Genomic DNA, 26,555 nt, shown 5'->3' on the forward strand with positions numbered 1-26,555 from the left:
GCCAGGGACCTTAGAATGTGAACAATGAGGGAATAGGTGATGAGTTCCATATATTGTTTATCTGTAAAAATGCTAATGTTTCTGCTCTTAGATCAAAGTTTATTACGTAATGAATCCAAGCAAGAACAAATTTACTGGTTTGCTGTCTTTATGTAACGTACAAGTTCAAAAGAAAGGTTATGAATAAAAATCTTGAAAATCTTGTTTTTGCAGATAAGGTTTGTAATGTGCCTGGGGATATCGTATTTTTGATTGATGGATCAAACAGTATGAGCAATGCAGACTTTCGGAAACAAAAGAATTTTGTAGCAAACATGATAGATAATTTTGAAATTGGAAAAGAGTTTATACATGTTGGTATTGTTGTATTTAGTACTGTTATTGGAGACATAGTCCATCTACAACCATCAAGATCAAAAGATTTATTGAAAATTTTAGCAAACAATTTACGACATCCAAAAGTTGGAACTAATACCGCTTTGGGTATTGAACGCGTGCGCAAAATGATGCGAGAAGAAGGACGTTCTTTCGCCCCTAAAATCATGGTCGTGGTTACCGATGGTCGATCCGCCTCACCCGCTCTCACATCTTTGCAAGCATCTTTGGCTAAGGCAGAAGGACTGACTGTTATTGCCATTGGTGTGGGAAGTGCAATGTTCAAGGACGAGTTGGAAAATATTGCTAGTGACCAAGGGAAAATGTTCCAGGTTACCAGATTTCAAGATTTGGAATTGATTATAACTGCAATGAGGAATTTGATTTGTCAATGTAAGCACCATTTTGATGGTTACCGGCAATGATAGAAAAGCCAGTATAATTATAGATCATTATATACTTTAGTTTATGTTACGCATGTAGAATCTTTTAAACACATGCGTTAGTTAGTAATTGTTTCGGTAAGACCTCATTTTGCTATTCCAAAACTATATCCAAATGTGTAAAGCGTACTCTTATAAGACGTCATGGATAAAGAATGAAGCTAAAAAGGCTTACAAATGCCAAAAAAAAAAAAGAACATACAACTGCATATGTACAATTGATGAAAAACAAACGATACTTGAAACTTTTTTTAATTGAACAAACTTGTCACGCTTTGATTTAATTGGATTTTAGCTTATAGAAATACAACTTCGTTTTGGGTAAATATTTTATGTCTTACAAATGATGTAATGCTGTTTCTTTCAAACGATAGTCGATAGCATCTCGTTAGAAAATTAAAATCAAATATTGAAGAATTCAACTTTGAATGAGAAGCGTTGGGGATTCGTCGTTTTATAATTTTGAATGTTAAATTGTCTACTTTAAAAAAAAACAACAACAAAAAACTATCAATGTATGAGGCCAACTTCCGTGTGCGGGATCTGCACGCGGCATTGAAGAACCATTGGTGGCCTTCGGAGGTTATCTGCTCTTTGGTCGGTTGTCTCTTTGACATGTTCTCAATTTCCATTTTTAATTTTATGTTAAAAAAATCTATTTCTTTTCCAGCCATAACAACGACGACATCTACGACAACAACAACGACAACACCAGCTACGATCAACGTACCGTATCCACCAGGTGAGATTATAAGGGGGTCTGCACGGGGTTTACTGAATAAAAAATAACGGCAAAAAAAAGCAGAATAAAGGGGGGAAACAGAAAATATAGCAAAATTGGCAAAGAATTAACGATTAGAGAACAAAGGGCCTAATTACATAGAAAAGAGAAAAGGGGTATACAAAATTAAGAATAAAGAAATAAAGTACCCCCTTAAAGGAAATGTATCAAATTGTGTTGTATTTTTCCCAATGAAAACGATCATTAATATTCTATTGCCAGTTAAAGTATAAAAGGTTCATTGTGAAGCACCAGTCTGGTGCTTTGAGTAAATGTCTAAAATGTGTCCTCTTTTTTCGCTTAAAGTAGCACATAAAGGTATATGTCTTCATTACATATTTGAACTGCTTACAATGTAGGTGAAAAATATCTTGTTTGCAAATTTTCGTAAAAATCACAATGGGATCGAAACATTATCGTTTGCCCTTAACGTCAATGCATTTTTTACAAATACATAAAACTTTGTCATACAAGGCTCTTTTATCATTATAATTTTATAATTTTAATAAAATAATTCCGAGTTGATATCAAGCGACATCCAATTATTTCTCGTTATGAAAGACTGAGGGTGTGGATGGGGTTTACGGAATACAGAATATGCCGTTTCAGAATCTAAAGAATCATGGGTTATTTCATTGTTCCTACCCCAAAATGAAAATATCGTTACGTCATTGGTTGAATTTCTATTGTTTATCTCGTTTTAAACCCATCACAACATTTTTGTGTGCACTTTTGGAAATATTACCCAGGATGCATTAGGTTCTGAATTCTGCACATTATATGACACCTGTGCAGAATAAAGGGGAAGAAAAGAATAGAGAATAATTGGGTGTTGGAAGTTTAAGAATAGAGAAAAACGTTCTAAAAAATTAAAAGCGTACAGACACTCATCAAACCTATTTTGCTCCGGATGACTTTTCATTTAAAAATTCTGAATGAACGAAAACGTATCATATACATCGACATGTGTTTTTTTACGAAAAGATACAATGTACTATCGAACACAAGAGACAAAACTGTTTAACTACGAACCAAAAAAACTCCGTAGCAGAGAAGCAGAAAGTATTTTGAAAATACGTCTGATGACCACTACGTCTTATGTTTCAGGTCTTATTTGTGACGTCGCTGCTGATGTTGGTTTCGTGATTGACGGGTCAAAAAGTATTTCCTCTGGAGATTGGCCAAAGGGACTTAATTTCGTAGCTAACCTTATAAATAACCTATATATCACCCCGGAGGGTATACATGCTGGTATAGTAGTATACAGTACTTTTATAAACGAAAAGGTTCCTCTGAACCCCTTTAAATCAAAGCCGTTATTGATGGCTATGACTAAAAGTTTGAAGCAACCTAAACAGGGAACCAACACAGCATTGGGTGTTGATACTATGAGACAGATGTTCCGGAACCAAGGTCGATATGACGCACCCAAAGTTATGATTATCGTAACTGATGGAAAATCAACAAATCCTGGTCAAACTAAAATTCAAGCAGCGAGAGCAAAGGCCGAGGGTGCTATTATTATCACAGTCGGTATTGGTGGTTCCAGTATGTTTAAAGATGAAATCCGTGACATCGCTACCAAGAACAAATACTTTGAAGTGGCAGATTACAGGTCGCTCACAACTATTATTCAGCAACTTAGAGATCTGATTTGTATGGGTAAGTACCTCTATCATTTTAGTGATAGTTTGACGAATCGAAGTAGGCTTATATGTTTTACAAGGTTAGGTTTCAAGTAGACCTATAGAATCGTTCTTTTTCAGTTTATTATGTAAGCCGAATACGCGACTGTTTGTGTCCGTTTTCTAAAAAAAAAGAAAATACATGAAAATCAAAGAATGATCAATACAAAATTTCCCTTTCCATTAAAAGATTGTTTGTTTTGTTAGAGAGCAACCATTTAACTCGAAAAAAAGGGGTAAGGATTTTAGTCCGAGTCAGAATTTATTTCGAGCATAGCACGCGCATTTGTTTAATTGTTTTGACGCAAACAATCAAATTATTGTTTTCAAAATTTAATACTGAAAGGCAAGCGGAAAATCTGGAAACAGAACAATTTTTATTCAACAAATTGTGGATCAAAATATTTTTTTAGGGAAAAAAATACACCCCTTGTGAAGTTAAGTGGTCGTTCCCTTATGTTTTTTTTATATGTTAGGTGGTAGCTGGAATTGATCGTTGATATCATTTATAATACACACGTTTTCATCTTTGACAAAATAGTGCACCTGTTTTATCTCCATATTTGGACATATTTCTCCGATAAAATGTATGATGCACAATACATTTTTTATTTCTACGTGTTCCCAGACAACACCTGCTAATATTATTAATTTCTGTCCTGATACATGTACTATGACATGATGCTTACATGTATTTACGCCTTTTAGACAGATTAATATTATTACAAGTATTGTGTATCGTCATACGCCCATATAAATGATGGTTCTGTCACCTGACCACAAGTCCGCAGTAAATCATTATCCCGCAGTTAATTTCTCTACGGGCATCGGTGATTAACGTTGCAAAAAGGTGAAAAGTTTCAAAGTAAGAAATATGTTTGTCATATTGAATAATTAGTTAACAAATGCCTTTGAGATGATTTTCCTATAATATGTACCTGTGATGAAGTATAGTTATTTGTCTTTGTAAAAAAAGTGAAATGTTTATTAGTTTCTTTTAGACTACTTTTAATTTATTTCTGGATCTTTTGATTTTTCTCACAACATTAATTGACATATTATTTGATTAGAAAAAGATTTCTCTCATCTGAGCTAAATGCCTTAGAGTTTTTTGCCTGCTGGTTAATTCATTAAAAACGAATTATGGGCCGCTCACGCATATATTTTTCAAAATATTGATTTCAGTGTATTTTTCAAAATATTATAATCATTAAAAATACAACCTCTTTATTCGATCAATCTCGGATTTAATATGCAATTTTTTCAGGAAAACAGAAACCTTATCTTTCTGTTTCTTCTGAAATGCCGGTATCCATCCAACGAAAATTAAAGGTTTTCGTGGCCAATATTTGTATTTGAACAAAATGTCGATCTTGTTCGTAAAATTTTGACATTAATATGGTGAAGACAATTTTCAACTGGTCTAAAACTAATCAAATTAAAAAAGAGGGGGGAAAAGACGTATCTTTGAGTTTCCAACTCTAAACTATTTGTGGGTTATATTTTCAAAATATCGTATTAAACAACCGACTGTTTATGTTGCTTTTAAGCTGAGTTTTTCTTTGCAACGACTGCTATTTTTTGTACAAAATTATTATTTGTTGAAGCTTTAGATTAAAAAAAACATAACACGAAAATAAAATACAAAAGAGGTAGGTTTGGGATAAAAAAAAAAAAAAAAAGAGACGGATTTGACTATCAGAAGAAATATATAAAGGGTTGGATGGTATCTATGGGTAAACAGGGGCGGATCCACCCATTTTAAAGGGGAGTCCCAACCCAGGACAAAGGGGGGATGTCCAATGAAAATGGGGGTTCCAACCCCCGGAACCCCATCCCCCAACCCACTCCCTGGATCCGCCACTGGAGAAGTAATATTCCACAACGGCTACAAATGTGACTACTCTAAACAGTGGTGCTGAACGGGTGTTTTCGCGCATGTAAAGTAACAATACCATCTATGTTTAACGTCCTTTCCGAAAACTTAAAATGTGTTTCAAACATCCGCACACCAAAGGACTGACTTGCAGGGAAATGGGGCACGTATCCCTTCATCGATGAAGATGCCGTTAAAGGATCTCTGTTTTAGAATCATATTCAAATTGAAAACAGTGTAGCTGTGGCCATTGATTGACAACCTTAAATTATCCCATTGACTGGGGCAGATTATGTGAACGTTTGTCTGTAACAACCGCTGCTCACTATGTACTTGTTAAAGGCAGTTAAACTGTGGGGTCACAAAAGGTTCTCAACACCTAAATAAAGAAATTAGAAAAACTAATCAGGAATAACACGATGTTTTGATTTATATCAATAATATAAATCAAAACATAAAGTTATGAACTATTTTAATATTAAAGGCGTTAAGAACCTTTGGTGACCCCACAGTTTAAATTCTATAATAAGTAAGTAGTGAACAGTTGTCGTTACAGACACACGTTCACCTAATCTGCCCCAGTCAATGGGATAATTTAAGGTTGTCAATCAATGGCCACAGCTACACTGTTTTGAATATGAGTCTAAAGCAATATTTTACAACATCTATTTAACTTGTTAAATACGCATAATAACAATATTATATCATCTTAAATAGAATTGTTTGTCGTTTCCAAAAAGAAAAAAAATAGTGACTTTAAAATGATGCGCGAAAGGGTACATACTTTGTTTTATATTACTGATGTAAATAAGGACCATCGCACTCTGTGTTTCAGTGCTTCACAGGGTATGGCATGATCAATTGTTTGATATTAAATTGACATTGAAGTGCAATTTTAAATAGAGTATTTTTTCCAAAAGTAATGACTTCGTATTTATTTGATGACATCAACGAAAAAGGATAGTACACTGAGAAAATATAAGCACTTCCTCAGGTTTATTTTGGTGTGATGTGTGTATTAATCTTAAGTCTGTGTGTATGGTGTTTTGTGGACTTTTTTTTGGGGGGGGGGGGGGGGTCGTCTTTTTTCCTTTGTTATTCTATTGTTTTTAATTCTTCGATGTATGGTTCTTGATTGCTCCCTGGAATCTTCAAACTCTTGTGTCGCGTATCCACTATTTCACATTCGTCTCAACTCGGCCGATTCCGTAGCCTAACGGATAGAAGGCCTGAGAGTAGCGGATTCTACCGAGGATTGCCGATTGCGCTATTTCTTTGAACGATATAGCTCTCTTTTTATTTCGGTTGTCTCGTTGATTTTCATTTTTTGAATATTTTAGTTAAATTCATTTGCGCTTCAAACAGTGCTCTAAAATGTACTATGTTTGAAGAATAGCATTTACAAGTTTATTATGCTTCACATTTCTAGTCATTTGTCTACACATGTGCATATTTGGATAATTATGCGTTAATTTGAAATGTGTTTTTATGCAATAAATGTGAATTGATAATATGCATTTTATGAATATAAAATAATTATGCACTAAAGTATACCTATTTATATTTCAGTCATTACAACAACACCTCCAGTAATAAGCACAACACCACAACCAGATCCACTGCTGCCACCAAGTATGTACAGTCAAATGTATACAATACAGTGAAACCTGACTAAACCGAATCCTGCATAAACCGAACACCTGTCTAAACCAAAACCTGTTCTTAAAAGCACCGTCATATCAAATTGTATGCGTTATGAACCTGATAAAACCGAACAAAATCTTAAGTCCAGAAGAGGTTCGGTTTAAACAGGTTTCACTCTATAACATATTGCACAGTTAATGTAAACTGTCTATATCTCAATATGTGCTAATTGCAGGTGCGTTCGATTCAAAACTTAATTGTATGATTTAAGTTTTGCTGCCGATGGTGGCTCTTCGTCTTCCTCCACCAAATAAATACTCCCTAAAGGCCACCATTTAACTAAAAAGACCGGAAGTACTTTAACATAAACAATCTTTCAAACAATCTTTCAAACAATCAATCAATCAATCTTTATTATGTAGCAATTAGACACACAAGTTTAAACATGTCTTTGGTAAGAATTGGAACAGGAAACCACTGCATGGATAAAGTCAAACTTAGTTAGCTTTTCATAAATTATTATTGGAAAATATGATCGTTCAGTTTGTGTTCATCTCCCGATTTGTTGATTATCGTATATACTTATTACTTTAAACACCTAAGTTTTGTGTTGTTTTTTTTTGTGTGTGTGTGTTTTTTTTTTATCCAAATTAAGCATTTAATTCAAATTCTATATTTTGTATCTTATACCTTATCTAAGTCTTAGTAAAAAGCGAACGATCAGCAAACAGTCGTCTTTTTATACCTTTTGCATTTTGTTAATATCAAAATGGGAAATCTTAATTGAGTGAATATTTACAAAGTTGACCTTAAAAATTATAATTTAACAAGAATCTCAATCTTCAACGGTGAAGAAAGTATACTGCAATTAACGCTTACTGTTACTAAAATATTACCATGTGCGGAATGACAATATCACAGTTTTTGCTTATTTGAGCCATGCTGTTTTGGTAGTTAACAGGCATGCGAACATGTCAAAATACAATTTCTACCTCTCGAAATCTTTGAAATACTTTTATAGCCATTGTTACATTTTTCTTTTTTAGTTCCTGGTTGTGATATTCCTGCAGAAATCATGCTTCTAACTCACGGCTCAGAAAATATCAATGAGTACAACTGGAACAAAAATAAAGACTTCATAGTTAGCTTGATAAGGAATTTGAATGTCGGTAAAACACAGCATCACGTTGGATACGTTGTATATAGTAACACATATGGCGATACGATTGGTCTAGAACCATACAAGTCAACCTTTGACCTGACAAATATGGCCAACTCTTTGATACATCCAGGAAAGGGAGTTAACACAGCTATAGGTATGTTTATTGTAGTTGATAAAGTACAAATCAGAAAAAAAGACAGAGATCGAGGAGTAAATTTAGTTTGATTTCTTATAAAATAATTTTATTGGAAAAAATGCAATACAATAATAATTTCAACCGAAAATGATTATGGGGAATTCACTACCTGCTAAAGATCGAACAAATTATCAATGTTTGACAGTAATTTATAGTCCATACATATAATAATATTTCATTGTCATATAATCATTTTCAGTTTTCATTTGAAATGTTTTGTAACGTGAAATTAAATAATTTTTATTTATTTTTAATTGCAGGTATGAAGAAACTAAGAGAAATTTACAAGACACAAGCACGTACGAAAGCACCAAGAATTGGTAAGTACACTTTTTTTCTTTATTGTGTCTTATTATCAAGTTGCAACGATTGTCTCGTTAGTCTACACGAGATCTTGTGTCTTATTATCAAGTTGCAACGATTGTCTCGTTAGTCTACACGAAATCTTGTGTCTTATTATCAAGTTGCAACGGTGGTCTCGTTAGTCTACACGATATCTTGTGTCTTATTATCAAGTTGCAACGAGGGTCTCGTTAGTCTACACGAGATCTGGTGTCTTATTATCAAGTTGCAACGATGGTCTCGTTAGTCTACACGAGAGCGGACAGAGCCTGCGGCTGTTGCTTCTATCTACAAAATCAAGCACTTGAAAAATGATCATTGCTTGTCCTATATTTTATTCTCTTTTTTATCTTTGATTTCAGGAATTGTCATTACTGATCAAACATCAACTGATACTGCGGCTACAAAACGTGAGGCAGAGCAAGCCAAGAAAGAAGGAATCACTCTTTTAACTGTTGGTATTGGTAACAATATAAATCCTCGTGAACTACAAGGGCTATCATCTTCTGAGAGATTTATCCACAGAACTGACAACTTTAACAGCTTAGAGATGATCATGCCTCAAATTAGACAGCAGATTTGTGAAAGTATGTCATTTAAGGATGTTTGCTTGTCATGTTTTGGAATTCTTGTCAGATTTTCGAAATCCTCTGGTTTTATTCATTTGAATGCCTCAAAAAATTTTGCCCATGGACCCCCATTTTTCTTTTTATAAATCTTTTACATGTATAATTATTAGCCATTTGTAAAAGCCTTATGAAATATTATTTATTTTTAATAGTTTTTGAGAACTTCAACTGGTCAATGGTAAAGCTATGAAAAGTCAAGAGAGAACATTTTCCCGCCAAAATTCCAATGGCTTATATCACGAAAACAAGCGCATTGCACACTGTATTTTTTGGGCGCTTTTTTGATTCCTCAATTAATCCCCTATCAATATATACTAGTTTTATGGAAAGTTATTTTTTTTATGAAACTGAGCAGCGAACTTCCTTAAGGGACCACTTAAGAGGGGTAGACCTGGGCTAAATAAGTTCATCATAGATATCAGGATTGAAATTTTGTATTTGTGCCAGACGCAGGGAGAATTACAGTTTTTATTACATTAAAAACGTATTTATAACAGTCATTTACATAGGGGTGGACCTGGGCTAAAGAATTTGTATAGTTCTTTACATCAGTAACGCGTTTTTAACAATCGGTTAGATCAATGCTTATTGAGCGTGCTTATGATACAGACCAAAGTTATCTGTGTTTCGTTGAAGCTTTGATAACATTTATGAAAATGATTGACAAAAACGATTGAGAGATTTCCGTTGACCTACGTCCATCATCTAAATAGTTATAGATTTACTATTTTAAATTATGAATCAAACAATTTGTGTTGTTTGATTAAGTGTAATACCAAACAATTTGCTGAAATATACATCCATTTATGCATTGTGATTCCTTTAATAGGAGGTTAACTTGAAAATTGTTTAAAGGGCAGTAAACAAGGGCATGTTTAAAAATCGATCAATGTATAGGTGAACACTTTAGACTCTTAGGCTCTCGTCTAAACCAGAAACTGGTTCTAAGTTTGTGATCTGAGAAGCATTTATATACATGTAGATGTTAATAGGGCGTAAGTTGCATTACTACAAGCGGTCAAAAATGTGTAAAGTAAAGTTTTTAAGAGTGCATTTCTTTCTAACCAAAATTTTGTAAACGTTGTGTTTGTTGTTGTTTTCTAAACGCTACAAAAGTAGAAACAAACATCGTTTAATCAGTGTTTCCTGACCCTGTTTGACTTTCAATAATGCATGCACATTTTGTTTGTTAACAGACTTTTTACAAACGTAAAAACAAATACATCGTTTAATCAAGGTGAAGTAACTTAGAAACAAATGTAGCCTTTTTTCTAACAAACGATGAACGACAAACTGTAGACGCATTTTTTGCGAGTGCATAGTTTGCCAAAGTTTATGTAAACTTATGTTAGAAAGAAATTATCAAAACATGTTTATGTAGACGTATGTTAGAAAGAAATTATCAAAACATGTGCGCGCTTTGCCGTTTGCATCGTTTGTGTTAGAATGCACCCTAAGTGTCAACCAATAACTAAATGTATTGATCTTTCTATTTTCAGTAATCATGAAACCTCCAGGTGATTCGTTTACAGGTAAGTTATTGTGTTTTCAATTCGCCTTTTCAGAATCTAGAGGACTATGGGTAATTTCATTGTTCACACACCAAAATGAAAATAACTTTATGTCATTGGTTGGATTTCCATTGTTGAGTACGTTTTAAACCAATCACAACGTTTTAATGTATGATTTTGAAAATATTACACAGAATACATAAGATTCTGAAACGGGGAATTACCTATTCAACGCAACGGGTAAGTACTACTAGAACACACCCGTGATATCACGGGTCCGTGACTGAATTAAAGTATACAACTATGCGCAAGCCTTATTTTAGTATTAGTATTGTCATCTGATAAAGTCATGTCGATTATAAGATACAGTTTTTCTCTGCTTTCAAGTCTTTCTGTTTGAACCCGTTGAACTGGAACTTATCAGTTATTGGTAATATTAATTATTTTGAAAACAAAAGGTCCTGGAATGGAGTATTTTTTAATCAACAGCATTGTCCTATATATAAGTTATAAATAAAGTTGAATTCTTTGCTTTGCTGTTTTACGTCATGCCTACTAACAAATTGAAAACTGTACCTATACGCCTTATTTTTAGTCCAGATTTTAGTATTCGTATTGTTATCTTAGAAAGTCTTACTGATTAAAATACTACAATAGGTAACAATTTGACAATTTAGTAGTGTCAACACTGTGGTTATGACCCGTGTATATAGCATATTAGTCCTGAATACAACGTTTGGTGGTGCGCCTGTCAGATGCGGAACTTACAGATAAGGTAATAGGTAACAGGTGAATATACTATTGGTATCGGTAGCGGACTCGACCCGGAACTTCTTAATTATTGGCAATATTAATTACGTGGAAAACAAAAGGGTCTGGAGTGGTGTAATTTTTAATCTACACCTTTGTACTATATTAGTTATATATAAAGTTGAATTCTGTGATTCGTCGTTTTTACGTGATGACGGCTGACAAATTGGACCTCGTAATTTTAGTATTATAGATATGATGTTTTGTAACGAAAGCTTGATATTTTGAACCAAACGGTTTGTATAAAATGGCAATACAATTTAATTTCAAACGTGTCTTCTTGATTTTCTTTTTGCTGTAATTCCAAACGACATAATTGTTTATACAGTGAAACCTGACTAAACCGAACCCTGTATAAACCGAAAACCTGTCTTAACCAAAAATGTTCGTAAGCACCGTCATATCAAATAATGTGCGTTGTGAACCTGATAGAACCGAACATCGGCCAAAACCGAACAAAATCTGAAGTCCTGAAGATGTTCGGTTGAAACAGGTTGCATACAGTGCGTTGAGATAAAAGTTGTAAAACTCGTATATTTTTTTTCAGAATTGTGTTCTGGTTGCTTGATAGACAAGGGAACAGGATTTAACCCTTACCCAGGAGATTGTACAAAGTATGTACAGTGCTGGCGAGACAATAACAGGGTAATGGGAGCTATTAAATCCTGTCCATTTGGTCAGTTCTGGGACAGAGTTGCAATGGCTTGTCAACCATCACTTAGTGTACAGTGCCCAGCAGGTATGTATAGGAAATGAGAATAGCTATCAAAGGTACCAGGATTATAATTTATTACGTCAGACGCGCGCTTCGTCTACATAAAACTCATCAGTGACGCTCAGATCTAAATAGTTATAAAGCCAAATTAGTAAAAAGTTGAAGAGCATTGAGGACCCAAAATTCCAAAACGTTGTGCCAAATACGTGGCTAAGGTAATCTATGCCTGGGATAAGAAAATCCTTAGTTTTTCGAAAAATTCAAAGTTTTGTAACAGAAATTTATAAAAATGACCATATAATTGATATTCATGTCAACACCGAAGTACTAACTACTTGGCTGGTGATACCCTCGGGGACGAAACGTCCACCAGCAGTTTTACGTTGTTTGAACCTCTTAATATAAAAAAGAATGTTTAGACACAAGGCATTGTAATATTGAAGTAATACAATTTTAAAAGAGCTCTCACGAATACTGACACAAAATAATGTAGTATTAAGAAACAAAGAGCGTTAAAAGGGAGTCGAAAAATACCAAATAGACATACGAACTCCTTTCTCGGATATAAACTGAAAACACCAGGACTCAAAAATAGAAGCTAAAAAAATGCTTCACCAAAGAACTCACCATTCACTATGTCACATGCGTAGTTAGACGTCACAAGACTCATCAGTGGAACTCGTAGGACATTTGTCCAGGAGAGAAATGAACATTCAAGTAATTGCATCATCTTGAATTATATTATATACCAGGAGTTGATTTTTTGGGTTTTTTTTATGAACTCATTTCTTGAAGACATATCCATGGATAACGGGAATATGTAGTTTGAGATAGGGAAAATCACGTGACAGAACAGAAACAGGATTTTGAGTAGACAGTTATTTTAGGAGAAGGTATAGTAAGCGAAAACACATATTATTTTTCATGGCCTGACTTATGCGTTTCCCTCAGGTTTAGTTTGTATCCCGGATTTGTTTTTTTTTTTATCGATTTATGAGTTTCGAGCAGCGGTATACTACTGTTGCCTTTATTAGTTTTTATTATAACAAACAAACCCATCAGGGATAGTTATATTAAACTGAAATAGAAAGAGTTATTGTACACTGAAATAATATCCACTTTGCAGACGTATGTCGTCATTCACCTGACGGGTTTACCTATGGTATGAAGAACAAAGGTTGTAGAGCTTACTGGTTGTGTGTAAACGGACATAGTGTTGGATCATGTTGTCCCGAAGGGAGTTATTATGTAGAAGGCATGGGATGCATGAGAGGGAAGGCTTGTAAAGAACCTTGTCCACCAGATGGCGGTATTATTCTTACTCGTAAGTATCTATATGATTTTAGTTGATCTATTTCTCTTATTCGTTACTAGAACACCCTTACACGATTGTTGGCAATACTTGTGACCTTGTTTTTTTTAGGTTAAACTATTCTTGAACCATCGAAACTAATGTTTATTTCTCCTTGAATGGATCATTGAAGATATGAAAACAATAAAATAATAAAAAAAAAACCAATAAAAACCCATCAAATAAACTTTGTAAGCTACTATACTCCAGAACCTACCAAACACATGCACGGATATCATGTAATGGGATTCTCCGTCTTATTTTAGGTCATGCATGTCAATGAGGCGTTAACACACTCAATCAGTTGACCAAATAATTGCATTCGAAGTTTTCCTGAACAAAGCACCTCTTACATCCTGTCATATGACTAATCTATTTTTAGCTGACTGCAGCAAGGAAGAACACTGGGATCAACGTTACTTTATTGAGAAGGTTCCATTCTATGGGAAGGTAGTAAGGCCATGTCCACCTGGAACAGTCTATTCCACAAGTTATTGTGATTGTGTCGTGAAGGGCACCAACGGCATTATTCCGATACTTCCTGGAGGTAAGTAAGAGATTATTCCCAGTGTTTAGTTACATATGTCCTTAAATCAATGTGTATGTATTTTTGTAAACCTGAGGTGTCAGAAAACAATTGCGGTTGCTAAATATTGTGTTTTTATATTAAAAAACTCTTCCAATATTTACCTCTGTACTCTTCATGTGTTGGAGCGACTTTTGTTTGTAATGTTATCAACGGGAACTACGTGTTCATTAAATTTTGAGTTGTGCTGCTTTTCATTCAAAAGAATATATTAATAGCACTTTGACTATCAATAGAATTGCCACACAATGCACGTGTTTGATGTCTATGATCCTTTCACATAAATTTGTTTGTTCTTTTTTAAGTTTTATTATTGCAAACAAAACTGTTATGAAACCGATATGCATTTATAAAATGTATTCGACATAGAAAGCAGACATTGGTAGTGGTGTCATATAATTGAGTAACATAAAACTGTTTTGTCTTTTTATTACAGATAAATGCAGAGCAAAGGCTCATTTCAATTTTGATGTTGATATGAAAGATAAATCAGGTGGATCGGTACCGATCTCATACCGTAATGTTCAGCGAACAAGATACGGAACAGCACACTTTACCGGAAACGGTGAAATGAATTTGTGGAAAAATAGAAACATTAATGTTAACAACAAATTAGTTCTTCGTTTCAAGTTTAAATTAGACAGATGGACGGACCGTTTTGACTACGGTGGTGTCATTGTCGATATGGGAAAAGGTGGCGACGTACACTGGAAGTACGACATTGAATCTGGATGGACAAGAAACATCACTGTTGGTGGCGGCTGGGACATCCGAAATTTGGTTAAGCTTTTCCGTACACTTGTCAGTTCGAGGACAGAACCGGAAATGAAACAAAATATGTGGAAGGTAGCTAATTCAATCGATTTTAAGACATTACTGTATCAGTTAGGATTTGTACCAAACACTTCCAGTGGAATGCAGTTATTAAGATTATTGATGAATGGTAATGGAGCAGATATCTTACAGAAGATTGTTATTGCACTAGAAAAACAAAAATCACCTTATGATATGCGAATGACCTTGAAAACAATGTTATCTAGACCGGAAATGAGAACATGGATTCTACAAAATACTCCTAAACAATATATTGATATCACAATGAAGAATTGGAATCGTTTCTTAGAATCACTTAGTTTACCTGAAAACCAATGGAAAACTGGTAAAATCACGTGGTATAAACCTGCTGATAAAATTGGAACTGGAAGTATGTCATCTATTGCAATAATTGCTGATTTATGGAGGACGTTTGCTCGGGCGATGGGTATGGACACGCGCGATTGGCAAAACTTGCTTCGAATCACTTTAGGGACAGATATTATAGGAGAAGGAGGCCGTGTAGATGTAGAATTTATAAATGAAATGAAAAATGTTCTTGGAAGAAACAATACTATTTTACAAGCATGGCATGACTTCCTTCGCGGAAAAAATGTGCGTCTCGACTTCGAGGGTAAGAACCCAACGACATCGTGGTGGGAGAAAACATTTGGTATTGGAAGAGGCATGGCGCCAATTCCTGGTATTGATAGGGGAATGTCGGTGGGAATTGTTGCTGATCTCTGGCGAAAATTCATTCAAGAAGCACAACTTCCGGAATCAATGAAACAAAAATTAACTTGGACATTTGGTGGACCGGATGCTACTGAGGACGATCTTTTCAAAGAAATAAATACTGTACTTGGAGATGATAATCTCAAGAATAAGTGGATACACTTTATTCAAGGTCATTATGCGCACGGAGGTCCAGGTAAAACAGAAGCCCAATTATGGAAACCAGGCCCAAGGGGAGAATTATTCTGGAAAATCATATTTGGTCAGGGAAAAGATGGTTCTGGAACTGGTCCTGGGACTGATGGCTCACAAACGGGAACAGGTCAGACTTCTGTTGATATTAAAAAGCTCGCTGACTTGTGGAGGACATTTGTAACCCAAAGTAAACTGGAAGGACCACAATGGAAAGATCTTTTAATCTTCACAAACACCGATAAACCTGGATCTAAAAATATAAATGTTAAACTACTATTGAAAGAGATGAAGAACGTTCTGATGGCTGATGATAACGTAGATACTGCTTGGCTGAAATATCTTCAAGACAACGGTATAGATAAATCATGGTTCCTAAGGATACTTTTCTCTGATCAAGGAGGACCTTTCAATGAAAACTGGGTATACTGGTACCTTTATCGTAACAAAGAATATGCCGGTATAGGTAACTCAACAGGTGGTATAGGTGTTGGAGGAAGTGGAGGTGGTGGACAAACAAATAAGAATCAAATCATTGGTTTATGGAGAGATTTTGTTACACAATCCAAACTAGGACCAGAATGGAATGGTATGTTAACATGGACACTCGGAAGTGGTAATAATGGCGGCCCCGGTGAGTACATGGAATGGATATATGAAATCATATCCGTATTGGGAAACAAGGAAATGAGAGGCAGATGGCTTAACTTCCTCAACGCAAAGAATGTTGGGAACGAATGGATAAATTGGTTCATGGTTATATCTGGTGATTCGAGAGGTTCATTTGAAGTAGACCAATCTGGTCTTAACTTGGTAATGAGCTTGTGGAAGAGATTTATAGGAGCATTAAATCTTAATGGGCAAGGAGGACAAGGCGGACAGAACTGGAATCAAAAATTAATTTGGACACTCGGAGGAGGACTTACAGATAGATATATTGACTGGTCAAATGAAGTCGTTTCGGTTCTTCAAAATACTACTATTCGTGATCATTGGTTTAATTACCTACAGCAAAACAATGCGGGTAATGTTTGGATAAACTGGTTCCGAATGATACTAGATGTAGGAAGTACCTCCAGTTCGTCAGGTAACTGGATTTGGCACTATCTAAGCAGTGGAATGTCTGTACCACTCGATGTTCTGGCTAATCTTTGGATCCAGTTTGTTTTCGATAGAAATCTGGGTTACGGTCAATGGGCTGATAGTCTTTGGTGGACATTGAATGTTATTCCTGGTGCCATTTCTGCTGATGAATACATGCACCTGTTTAATGAAATGACGATATTGATGATGGACGAGATGATCCGAAATGATTGGATAACTTTCTTACATGGCAATGATATAACAGCGTCATGGAGCTCAACAGGTAAGTTTGTTTTTAAAAGCTAGTTTTGCATATTGCGCGCTTTTGTCGCGGTCTTGAAATTGTACCTCTTATTTATTCATATACAGTCATGGTGAGAGTTGATTAACATATATGTGATCACCGTGTATCATCGTACAGCGGATATTGGTACTAACCAAGCGGGCGTGAGCGATTTTGATCTTACACGGTAACGAAAATCTTTGTTTTGCTCACATAATATCAATGTGTTCTTCAATCTTAACATAATTGCTATTTTAAGAAATGATTTGGTCGTAGATTGATGGTTAGAGATGTCTCATTATTTTCCCAAAACAAGAGGGATTACTAAAACATTGTAAAAGCATGTGCAAATACTTGTCAAAGAAGTTGGCCCTCGTCTCATCCGATACAATTCTATATTCATTGCAACTCTTTTTCTGATAGAAGGTCAATGTGTGTGTGTAATAAGTATAGCTGTTTCAATAATTGGCATTGAAATCTTTCATACATATGTTATTTTTCGATATTTTATCCCTAAAAAAGTGTTGTGTACGGTGTTTAGCTGACCACACAAATCCTTATGTACGGTGCATATAAGTTATGTTGTTGTACACCGTACACAAAAACATTATTTTTATACTCGTTTATTACCCAAAATGTTTCAAGGAATGAGTAATCACAGGTAGGTTTATGATTGGTGACTATTACTTTTGCCCTGTATTAGGTTTCTTTCAGATAAAACATGTTAATTATCGAAATTGAAAGTTGGTGTTGACATTCACAACTGTTTGCGCTTGTACAAGTTAATTGTTCTTATTAGAATATCAAATTTGTTTTATGAATAGGAAAAAAATCGATGCAAACATTATTTGGGAACAAGAATTTCAAATGTTGAGAAATGTACATTGAATATTGATCAAGCAAAACAAAGATTTTCGTTACCGTGTAAGGTCAAAATCGATCATGCCCGCTTGCTTAGTACCTATATCCGGTGTACTGATGATACACGGTGGTGATTATCACTGTCATTGTATTAGGAACTTTCTACTTAATTATAGTCACAAAAAGAACTGGCGGTCCCGAGGTTCAATTGATAGTTTTAAGTTAAATGCTTTGTTGGAATATTTTTTGTACTATATTGTGTCAACCTTTTCGTGCTTGGTTGAATCTTAATCCAAATTAAAATAGTCCAATAAAAAAGGACTGAACAAAGAATCACTGATAGGAGCAGCCGCCCCTTTCACTCTTTCGGATATTTTAAGTAAAACGTGAACCTTGAAATGGAACACAAAGTTTATAAGTTACATACTGAAATGAAATGGAACACTTACTTAGTCATGCGTATCAACAATATGTTAACACTGATGACCACGTATTTTCCAAGCAAGTTTCTAATATCTTTTTTTCGACAGGTTACCTAATCTCATTCTGTGGTTGGACATCCTGGTAAACATAAAATCTCTGCACTATTGGGAAAGTTTATTGTTTCCGATTATTTTTATTTCCTTAAAAAAAGTACCGATTAAAACCTTGAAAATACTTCTTTACGTTGGTCTTGGTTGACAGAGTACCAGAATGTCCTACCAGAGAGAATGTAACCTGTCGAAAAATGTAAACTCCGGAGTGAAAAGTCGGTTATATAAAAAAGACTATTGTTAATTTGCTTATTGTACTTAGCTGGAGCTGGAATGACTGGAGGAACCACAGCAGAATCCCTAGACGCCATCTTGAATAGCCTCAGTGGTGGAACAGGTTCCGGTTCCTATGGTACTAGTTCTGGCAGTAGCTCTGGTGGATCAGACTTTTTCTGGGGTTTAGGAGGAGACTGGGATATGGATGGCGGATTTTCAAGGAAACGTAGATCAGCTCACCGACAGAAACGAGCAATTGTCGACAAAATGGCACATGTAGCCTTAGTAGGCAATTGTGGGAATAATGTTAAACCATCCATTTCTATCACAGCAAATGAACAAAATGTCAAAATGAGTTTGTTGACACAAAACATACCAGCCGAACTGGAAATTCCATTGGTGAGTATTAGGGTAGTTATCCGAAGTCTTAAGCAGAGCGAAACCATACACATCTGCAGGTAAAGCATCTTCTTTTAAAAACAAGTAACCAGTTTCTGTTATCTTGAAACAATATATATATAGGCATAATCAAACCCGTATACCATGTTATGATTTGATTGGACATTTATCCCAATTACAATTGTTCAATATACAAATAAAGCTATCAAACTAACTAAAGTCTTGCTCAACATGCTTTAGGAAATTAGCTATAAAACTGCTCTTTATTTGTGACAGCATATATCATGAAGGGAATTCATTTTAAACCACAAGTGTATTTTTAGCGCACAATCTAAAATACAATAACATGCCTCATCTTTACGAAATGTTCAGTAGTTGTCAATTGTTGATGTGGTTCATAAGTGTTTTTTTTATCAAGATTAAACCGTTGGTTTTCCCTTTTGAATGGTTTTACAGAAGTAATGTTTTGAGACCCTTTACAGCTTACTGTTCGGTGTGAGCAAAAGCTCCGTGGTTTAAGGTGTTACCTAACACTACAGGGAGATAACTCTGTAAAATCAGCAGAACGTTTTAATGACGTTGTGTTCATAAGGGAATAATAAGCTTTTAATGATTAAAATAAGTGTTTGTCAAACTGCTATATAACCAGTGTAATTTTTCTGATTAAACGGTTGGTTCAAATTTTTTGAAATTTTTATATTTTTGTCAAAGGGTCAAAGTAAATACTTTGTCAAACTTTTAAGAAAATTAAACGAGCCAAATTAATTTTAGTTAAAGTGTTAGGTACCACCTTAAGACCTTACTTTGACTTATAGTTTTTTTTCTTTTACAAATGGTGACTTGGAGGGAGAGTTGTCTGGTTGACACTCATACCACATGTTCTTATATCGATGTGTTGCTACTTTTAGATACAAGGATGGAATGAAGTTACTATGGTATATGACGGTAAAAATCTTCATGGAACTGTTCAGAACTGGCAAGGAAAAAAACATAAGAAAACTCCGTTAACAGGTAATAAAACAAACAATACAAATTTAGTAAGGGAAAAAAAAGAAATTTACGGCAAACATCTTCATGGAACTCTTCAGGACTGGCAAGGAAAAATAACATTAGAAAACACCGTTAACAGGTAATAAAACAAACAATACAAACTAGCAAGAAACATACTAAAACAATGTAGCCATTAAAGGTTATTATATAACATTAACATGTGTCAACGTCACACAAATTAAGTGATGTCATAATACAATGTCAAACATTACTTCATCTTTTAAATATGTTTCAAATATTTTGTCATCAAGCATTACTGCAGAGACATTGATGTTGAGATGCTAATCTGGTACAGAAAAAATTGAACCGTTTATATTATTGTTTATGACAATAAACAATAATTGAAAACACGTTAATTAAACAACATGTCACACCTTGATAAGACATTAAAACAAAAAAATAGGACATAATGAATATGCATGACTGTTTAAAGGCTGAATTTCAATTATATATTGTTAGACACTTAAATCCGTGGATGTAGCCATCTGCAAAAAAACATATAAATTAGTACCACACGAATAAAATTACTTTCACAGTACTAAAGATAGCAGGAGTGTCGGCCAAGTGATATCTTCATTGGTTACCTAAATGAAACTATCAGAGTAACATTTGTACTAACAAGACGCTATAGCTAGTTGTTTTAAACTTTTGTAGGAAATATTGTACAGAGGAAAGGACTCACATTTGGAGCATGTGATAAATATCCAAGATTTGCAGGTCAACTTGATGATGTAAGTGAAATTATTGTCAAATTGATCTCACTAATGGTGTAAAAGTTACTTAAATTTTCCCTTGTTGTTTGACAATAACCAAGTATAAATCATTGTGGTGTTATGACGCTTTATTAACAAGTATTCTGTGAATCAGTATAATACTTGAGTTCTCAGGACACCGTATTAACATGTGTTTTGAAAATCAGTATAATACTTGTGTTCTCAGGACACCGTATTAACATGTGTTTTGTAAATCAGTATAAATACATGTGTTGTCAAGGCAAAATATAAATAAGTAAATCCGTGTAAATCCTTCTCCTTTATAGTCAACATGTTGCCAAGTTTTCTATCTATAAGTACAAGTGTTGGGCATTTTGCATTATCTTATGATGGCTTATATCCTCGTCCTTGGTTCCTAGTGGATAGTTGTCGCATTTGCAGTTAAACAACATCTTTTATTTCTATATAAATTTTTAAATGTAAGCTAATTTTCTTTTAAAAAATATGAATGTCAACCATTGTGTGGAAAAGACAACATTTATAAATCAATTACGCACATGAACAGCGACGATTTAATTCGTGAGACCAAGACGCCTAAAATACTGATACACTCCGATCTGAGAAAAATATGATAATGAACTTGCTATGGTGTCTTTTCTGTTAGACTTGATTTTATCAACTCGATGATTCAAGTTATTCCAATGTTGAGCCAGATCAATAAGGGTGGCATCGACTAAATGTGTACTCTCTGGTTCTAAATTAATAACTGCTCCCCATACAGCACATAATTGTTATAAATATATTATTTTTTCTTTTGTAGATTTTGCTTTACAACTGTGTCCCACTGGCATTAAAGAAAGAATTACCTTGAACATTGTTGCTTCAGTTCCCATCATGCACTCGAGATAGTTTATTTAACTTCATTGTAAAAGAGTTATCCGGTTTGTCATCAGGTCATAAGCGGGAAAATGATATAAAACAATACTGCAGTATATGGAAGGAGATTCCACTTAGTGTTTACAACAGACTTTGCAAATCCATTTAAAGTCACTTGGTTGTTTATAATTTTATACATAATAAATTTGTTTTCATACTTTTATCCGTCAAAAAAAAGATATTTAAAAATGTCACCCTCATCAATAAAAAAAGACCCGACTTGACCTTTTTAATAAAAAAAATCGACTAATGTTAAAATCAGATCATATAACCTTGACCCAAACGGATACCCGTGAATAAAGTGTGTTTCCCAATACGACCGGCCCGCATGAATAATCTAAAAAGATTGCGTTTTCGATAGCAGGTACTGCTGTCAATGCCACTATTACATCAGTGGTTTCAAATGGTCGATTGGTGTCATCCCTTCGATAGATGGACGAAGGTTATCATAGCTCGCAATATATATATATGGTCCACCTGTCGCAACAACAATACTGTTCGCTTATGTTCGATTGTTGCAAGGCAGTTAATCAGTGTTGTTTTACGACTAGTTAGTAAACGAGGGACGAAAGATACCAAAGGGACAGTCAAACTCATAAATCGAAAATAAATTGACAACGACATGGCCAAAAATGAAAAAGACAAACAGACAACAATATCACCCACACAACATAGAAAACAAAAGAATAAGCAACACGAACCCCATAAAAAACAAGGGGTGATCTCAGGTGCTCCGGAACGGTAAGCAGATCCTGCTCCACATGTGACACCCGTCGCGTTGGTTCATGACGGGTAGTACATTGAGAACAGGAACTATGGAGTTTGACCTGGTTTTTCATGAGATGTTAAGCCCAAATATTTGTTATCTGTATAGTGTTTTTGATTTTATTTTGGTCGATTTAATATTTTGTCTTGTTTATTCAACTTATTACATTTGATTGCTCCATTGTTATTTTTTTCGGACAAAAGAATTTTGAACTGCAACATTCTGAATTAGCCTGCCCCAAGTCAGGAGCCCGTCATTCTTATCGTTGGTAATCGTTAATTGCTGTATATAAAGCAATACTAATAAACTTGGAAATTAGAATAAAAAAAGACAACCAAATGTCTTAATGAACATAACCTGGTACATGTATGTATGTATGATGAGTTTCTATGATGAGTACATTTACAACAATACCGATCGTCGTATATAATATCAGACTCCATGTATTGTATTTGGTGTTCAAATGAAAAAAAACTTGTCCATCACAGTCTGAAGCCAAAAAAGGGAGAAGTATGCTAATATCATATTCTATTCCAAATATATATAAGGCAACAGTAGTATACCCTGTTCAAATCTCATAAATCGATTGAAACAAATCAAATCCGGGTTACAAACTAAAACCAAGGGAAACACATGAACTATAATAGAAAAACAATGAAACAACAGAAATACTGAAGTGCAACAAAATCAAACGACAATGCAACATACATAGAAAGAAACTATTATTAGATAACAACTAAAACTTTGAATCGATGAAACATAGATTAAGACGTCATAATATCTTCAAAGCACCCTTCTATAATTTATAAAAGAGATGAGAAGATATCAGAGAAACATTCAAACTCATACAGTCGCAACAACACTGACAATGTCATGATTAAGAAACGAAATAGACAACAATGAAAAAAGTACACAAAACACAACGTAGAAAACTTAAGACTGAGCAACAGGAACCCTACCAAAAACCTTGAGTGATCTCAGGTGCTTCGGAATGTTAATCTTGGTATCTACGATGAGTTTATTAGCCGTATTTGGCACAACTTTTTGAAATTTTGGATCCTCAATGCTCTTCAACTTAGTACTTGTTTGGCTTTATAAATATTTTGATATGAACGTCACTGATGAGTCTTGTGTAGACGAAACGCGCGTCTGGCGTACTAAATTATAATCCTGATATCTTTGATAATTATTTACTATTTATATAATGGTAAATAAAACCTCATCTCTATTTGCAAAGGGATTAAAAAAGGATTAACAGAGACTATTTGAATTTCTGATATACCTCTGCCAAAAAGAAAGAAACGATTTAATTGGAGTTCTAGCATCCCATTGTTTTTTTGACTTGACGAGAAAAGCAATTTACATTCTGTGAAATTTCTCGCAAATTTGAACAATAAAAATAATTCCATGTCATCCGAATTCCAAGCTTGATTAATAGCCTTTATTTTCCAATCAGTGTGATTAAACCCACCATAGATCCCAGATTGAAACATCATATTTGCACCAGACGAGCGTTTCATCTTCAAAAGACTCATCAGTGACGCTCGAAAAAAAAAAACAGTTAAAAAGGCCAAATATAGTACAAATTTGAAAGAATTGAAGACCAAAGATCCCTAAACGTTCTACCAAATACAGCTTACATAATCTATTCCTGAGGTAGAAAAGCCTTAGCATTTTAAAAATTTAAAGTTTTGTAAAAAGTTACAATGCTAAGTCATGTTAAGTGCTGACCACTGGGCTTGTGATACCCTCGGGGTGGGGGACTCCACCAGCAGTGGCATCGACCAATTAAATTAAATCATTGAGCAATTTTTTTTTTAAATGGAAAATAAGGCGACAGCAGTTCTTCGATATTCAAATCTCGTAAATCGATAAGGACGAGAAAGGTCAAGGTAACTAAAAAGAAATAATGGAATCGCATGAACTCAAAGAGAGCGAGACAAGGTGCGTAGCTAGGGTAAACGTATTATGCTCTTCAGAGAGACAAGGTGTGTAGCTAGGGTAAACGTATTATGCTCTTCAGAGGACAAAGTGTGAAGCTAGGGTAAACGTATTATGCTCTTCAGAGAGACGAGGTGTGTAGCTAGGGTAAACGTATAATGCTCTTCATGCCCAAAACACCATGCGAATCATCACTTAATAATTACATTAGATGTATGTTTCATTATAATACTTCATTCTGATTGGCTAGCTGCACATCACGTATTATTCCGTAAGCAATTGCATTGCTTAATAAAACTTTTCATTCATGATAACACGTGGTCCCACAATAAAGTGCACAGGTGAATTGAATGAAACAGCAATGAAATTCGTGTTTTCATGATCATTGCTAGAATAATGTAATTATAAGTATTGAATGCTTCTTTTTGTAACTTCATAGGGTTGTAAAAGCGTTGGCCGAAGTACATTTTGTATGAAGCGCGGAAGCTTTTACACCCCAATGAAGTTACAAAAAGAAGCATCCAATTCTAAAATAAAAATATCAAATCTGAATTGGACACAATCGGTACAGATCAAACGAATACATGTATATAGGTATCTAAAGTTACAAGACTACGAAACCCTGAAAGTAAGGAGACGTATATATCGTATCGATTAACCAAATCATGGTCAACATATTCCATTGGAACAAATACTCTATACCCTAAAAGTATGTTTAATGTGAACATGTTTCAATTGTTCAAATATTCTACAAATTACACATTTTCCATAGGATGTGTATGCAGAGATAAGTAAAATAACGAAATCAAATACTCCTGAATTTTTTCTCAATCCACGAACATTAATGACGTCACAGTAACTGAGGCATGTAAACGCAAAACGACGTAGCAGAGAGTTACTTATTTATTAGTTGTTAGTGGCTTTGAACTAGCTGTCAGATAACTGCGAGTACTCTCAGATCTGTTTATTGTATCGTTTGGTGTCGGGATGTATAAGTACCGGGTACGTCCACTTGTATTGTTGTCCATCTGATGAGTTAAGCCTTTTTCAACTGATTATTATAGTTCGTTCTTATGTTGTACTGTTATACCACTGTCCTAGGTTAGGGGAGGGTTGGGATCCCGCTAACATGTTTAACCCCGCCACATTATTTATGTATGTGCCTGTCCCAAGTCAGGAGCCTGTAATTCAGTGGTTGTCGTTTGTTTATGTGTTACATATTTGGTTTTCGTTCATTTTTTTTTTACATAAATAAGGCCGTTAGTTTTCTCGTTTGAATTGTTTTACATTGTCTTATCGGGGCCATTTATAGCTGACTATGCGGTATGGGCTTTGCTCATTGTTGAAGGTCGTACTGTGACCTATAGATGTTAATGTCTGTGTCATTTTGGTCTTTTGTGGATAGTTGTCTCATTGACAATCATACCACATCTTCTTTTTTATATTTACTGCTGGAAATCGCGTTTGTCATAGATTCTAGTTTGAATCGAGGGTCATTGAGTGACAGGAAATGTCCAGTATATCATAGAGTGAAATAAAACAACTTCGCAAGATTTCTTATGAAATTGATTTGTATTAGTTCTGCTTCATATGAGTACTAAAGCAAGTCGGCCAGTGGTAAAGTACAATTAGTATCGATTGTAATGAAACATCAATCGGCTAGTAGTAAAGTACAATTAGTATCGATTGTAAAGAAACATCAATCGGCCATTAGTAAAGAACAATTAGTATCGATTGTAAAGAAACATCAATCGGCCAATACTAAAGTACAATTAGTATCGATTGTAAAGAAACATCAATCGGCCAATACTAAAGTACAATTAGTATCGATTGTAAAGAAACATCAATCGGCCAGTAGTAAAGTACAATTAGTATCGATTGTAATGAAACATCAATCGGCCAGTAGTAAAGTACATGTACAATTAGTA

The 26,555-nt window shown here is 34.6% G+C and overlaps 1 protein-coding gene across 1 annotated transcript in view; it reads left to right on the forward strand.

Annotated features, from left to right (window-relative positions):
* The window catches only part of LOC139503799 (uncharacterized), a 32,642-nt gene extending 10,559 nt beyond the window's left edge, over positions 1-22,083 (forward strand). The window contains exons 5-20 of the mRNA XM_071293726.1: positions 214-768; positions 1,489-1,560; positions 2,707-3,261; positions 6,730-6,792; positions 7,851-8,120; positions 8,423-8,482; positions 8,867-9,091; positions 10,633-10,665; positions 12,002-12,193; positions 13,296-13,493; positions 13,903-14,067; positions 14,543-17,212; positions 18,869-19,221; positions 20,130-20,232; positions 20,926-21,002; positions 21,805-22,083. Coding sequence (XP_071149827.1) covers positions 214-768; positions 1,489-1,560; positions 2,707-3,261; positions 6,730-6,792; positions 7,851-8,120; positions 8,423-8,482; positions 8,867-9,091; positions 10,633-10,665; positions 12,002-12,193; positions 13,296-13,493; positions 13,903-14,067; positions 14,543-17,212; positions 18,869-19,221; positions 20,130-20,232; positions 20,926-21,002; positions 21,805-21,855 — 5,642 coding nt within the window. The 3' untranslated portion in view covers positions 21,856-22,083. The remainder of the gene's footprint in view (positions 1-213; positions 769-1,488; positions 1,561-2,706; positions 3,262-6,729; positions 6,793-7,850; positions 8,121-8,422; positions 8,483-8,866; positions 9,092-10,632; positions 10,666-12,001; positions 12,194-13,295; positions 13,494-13,902; positions 14,068-14,542; positions 17,213-18,868; positions 19,222-20,129; positions 20,233-20,925; positions 21,003-21,804) is intronic.
* The last annotated feature ends 4,472 nt before the right edge of the window (positions 22,084-26,555 follow it).

Source organism: Mytilus edulis, chromosome 14 (genome assembly GCF_963676685.1).
Source record: "Mytilus edulis chromosome 14, xbMytEdul2.2, whole genome shotgun sequence".
NCBI classification, from domain to species: domain Eukaryota; kingdom Metazoa; phylum Mollusca; class Bivalvia; order Mytilida; family Mytilidae; genus Mytilus; species Mytilus edulis.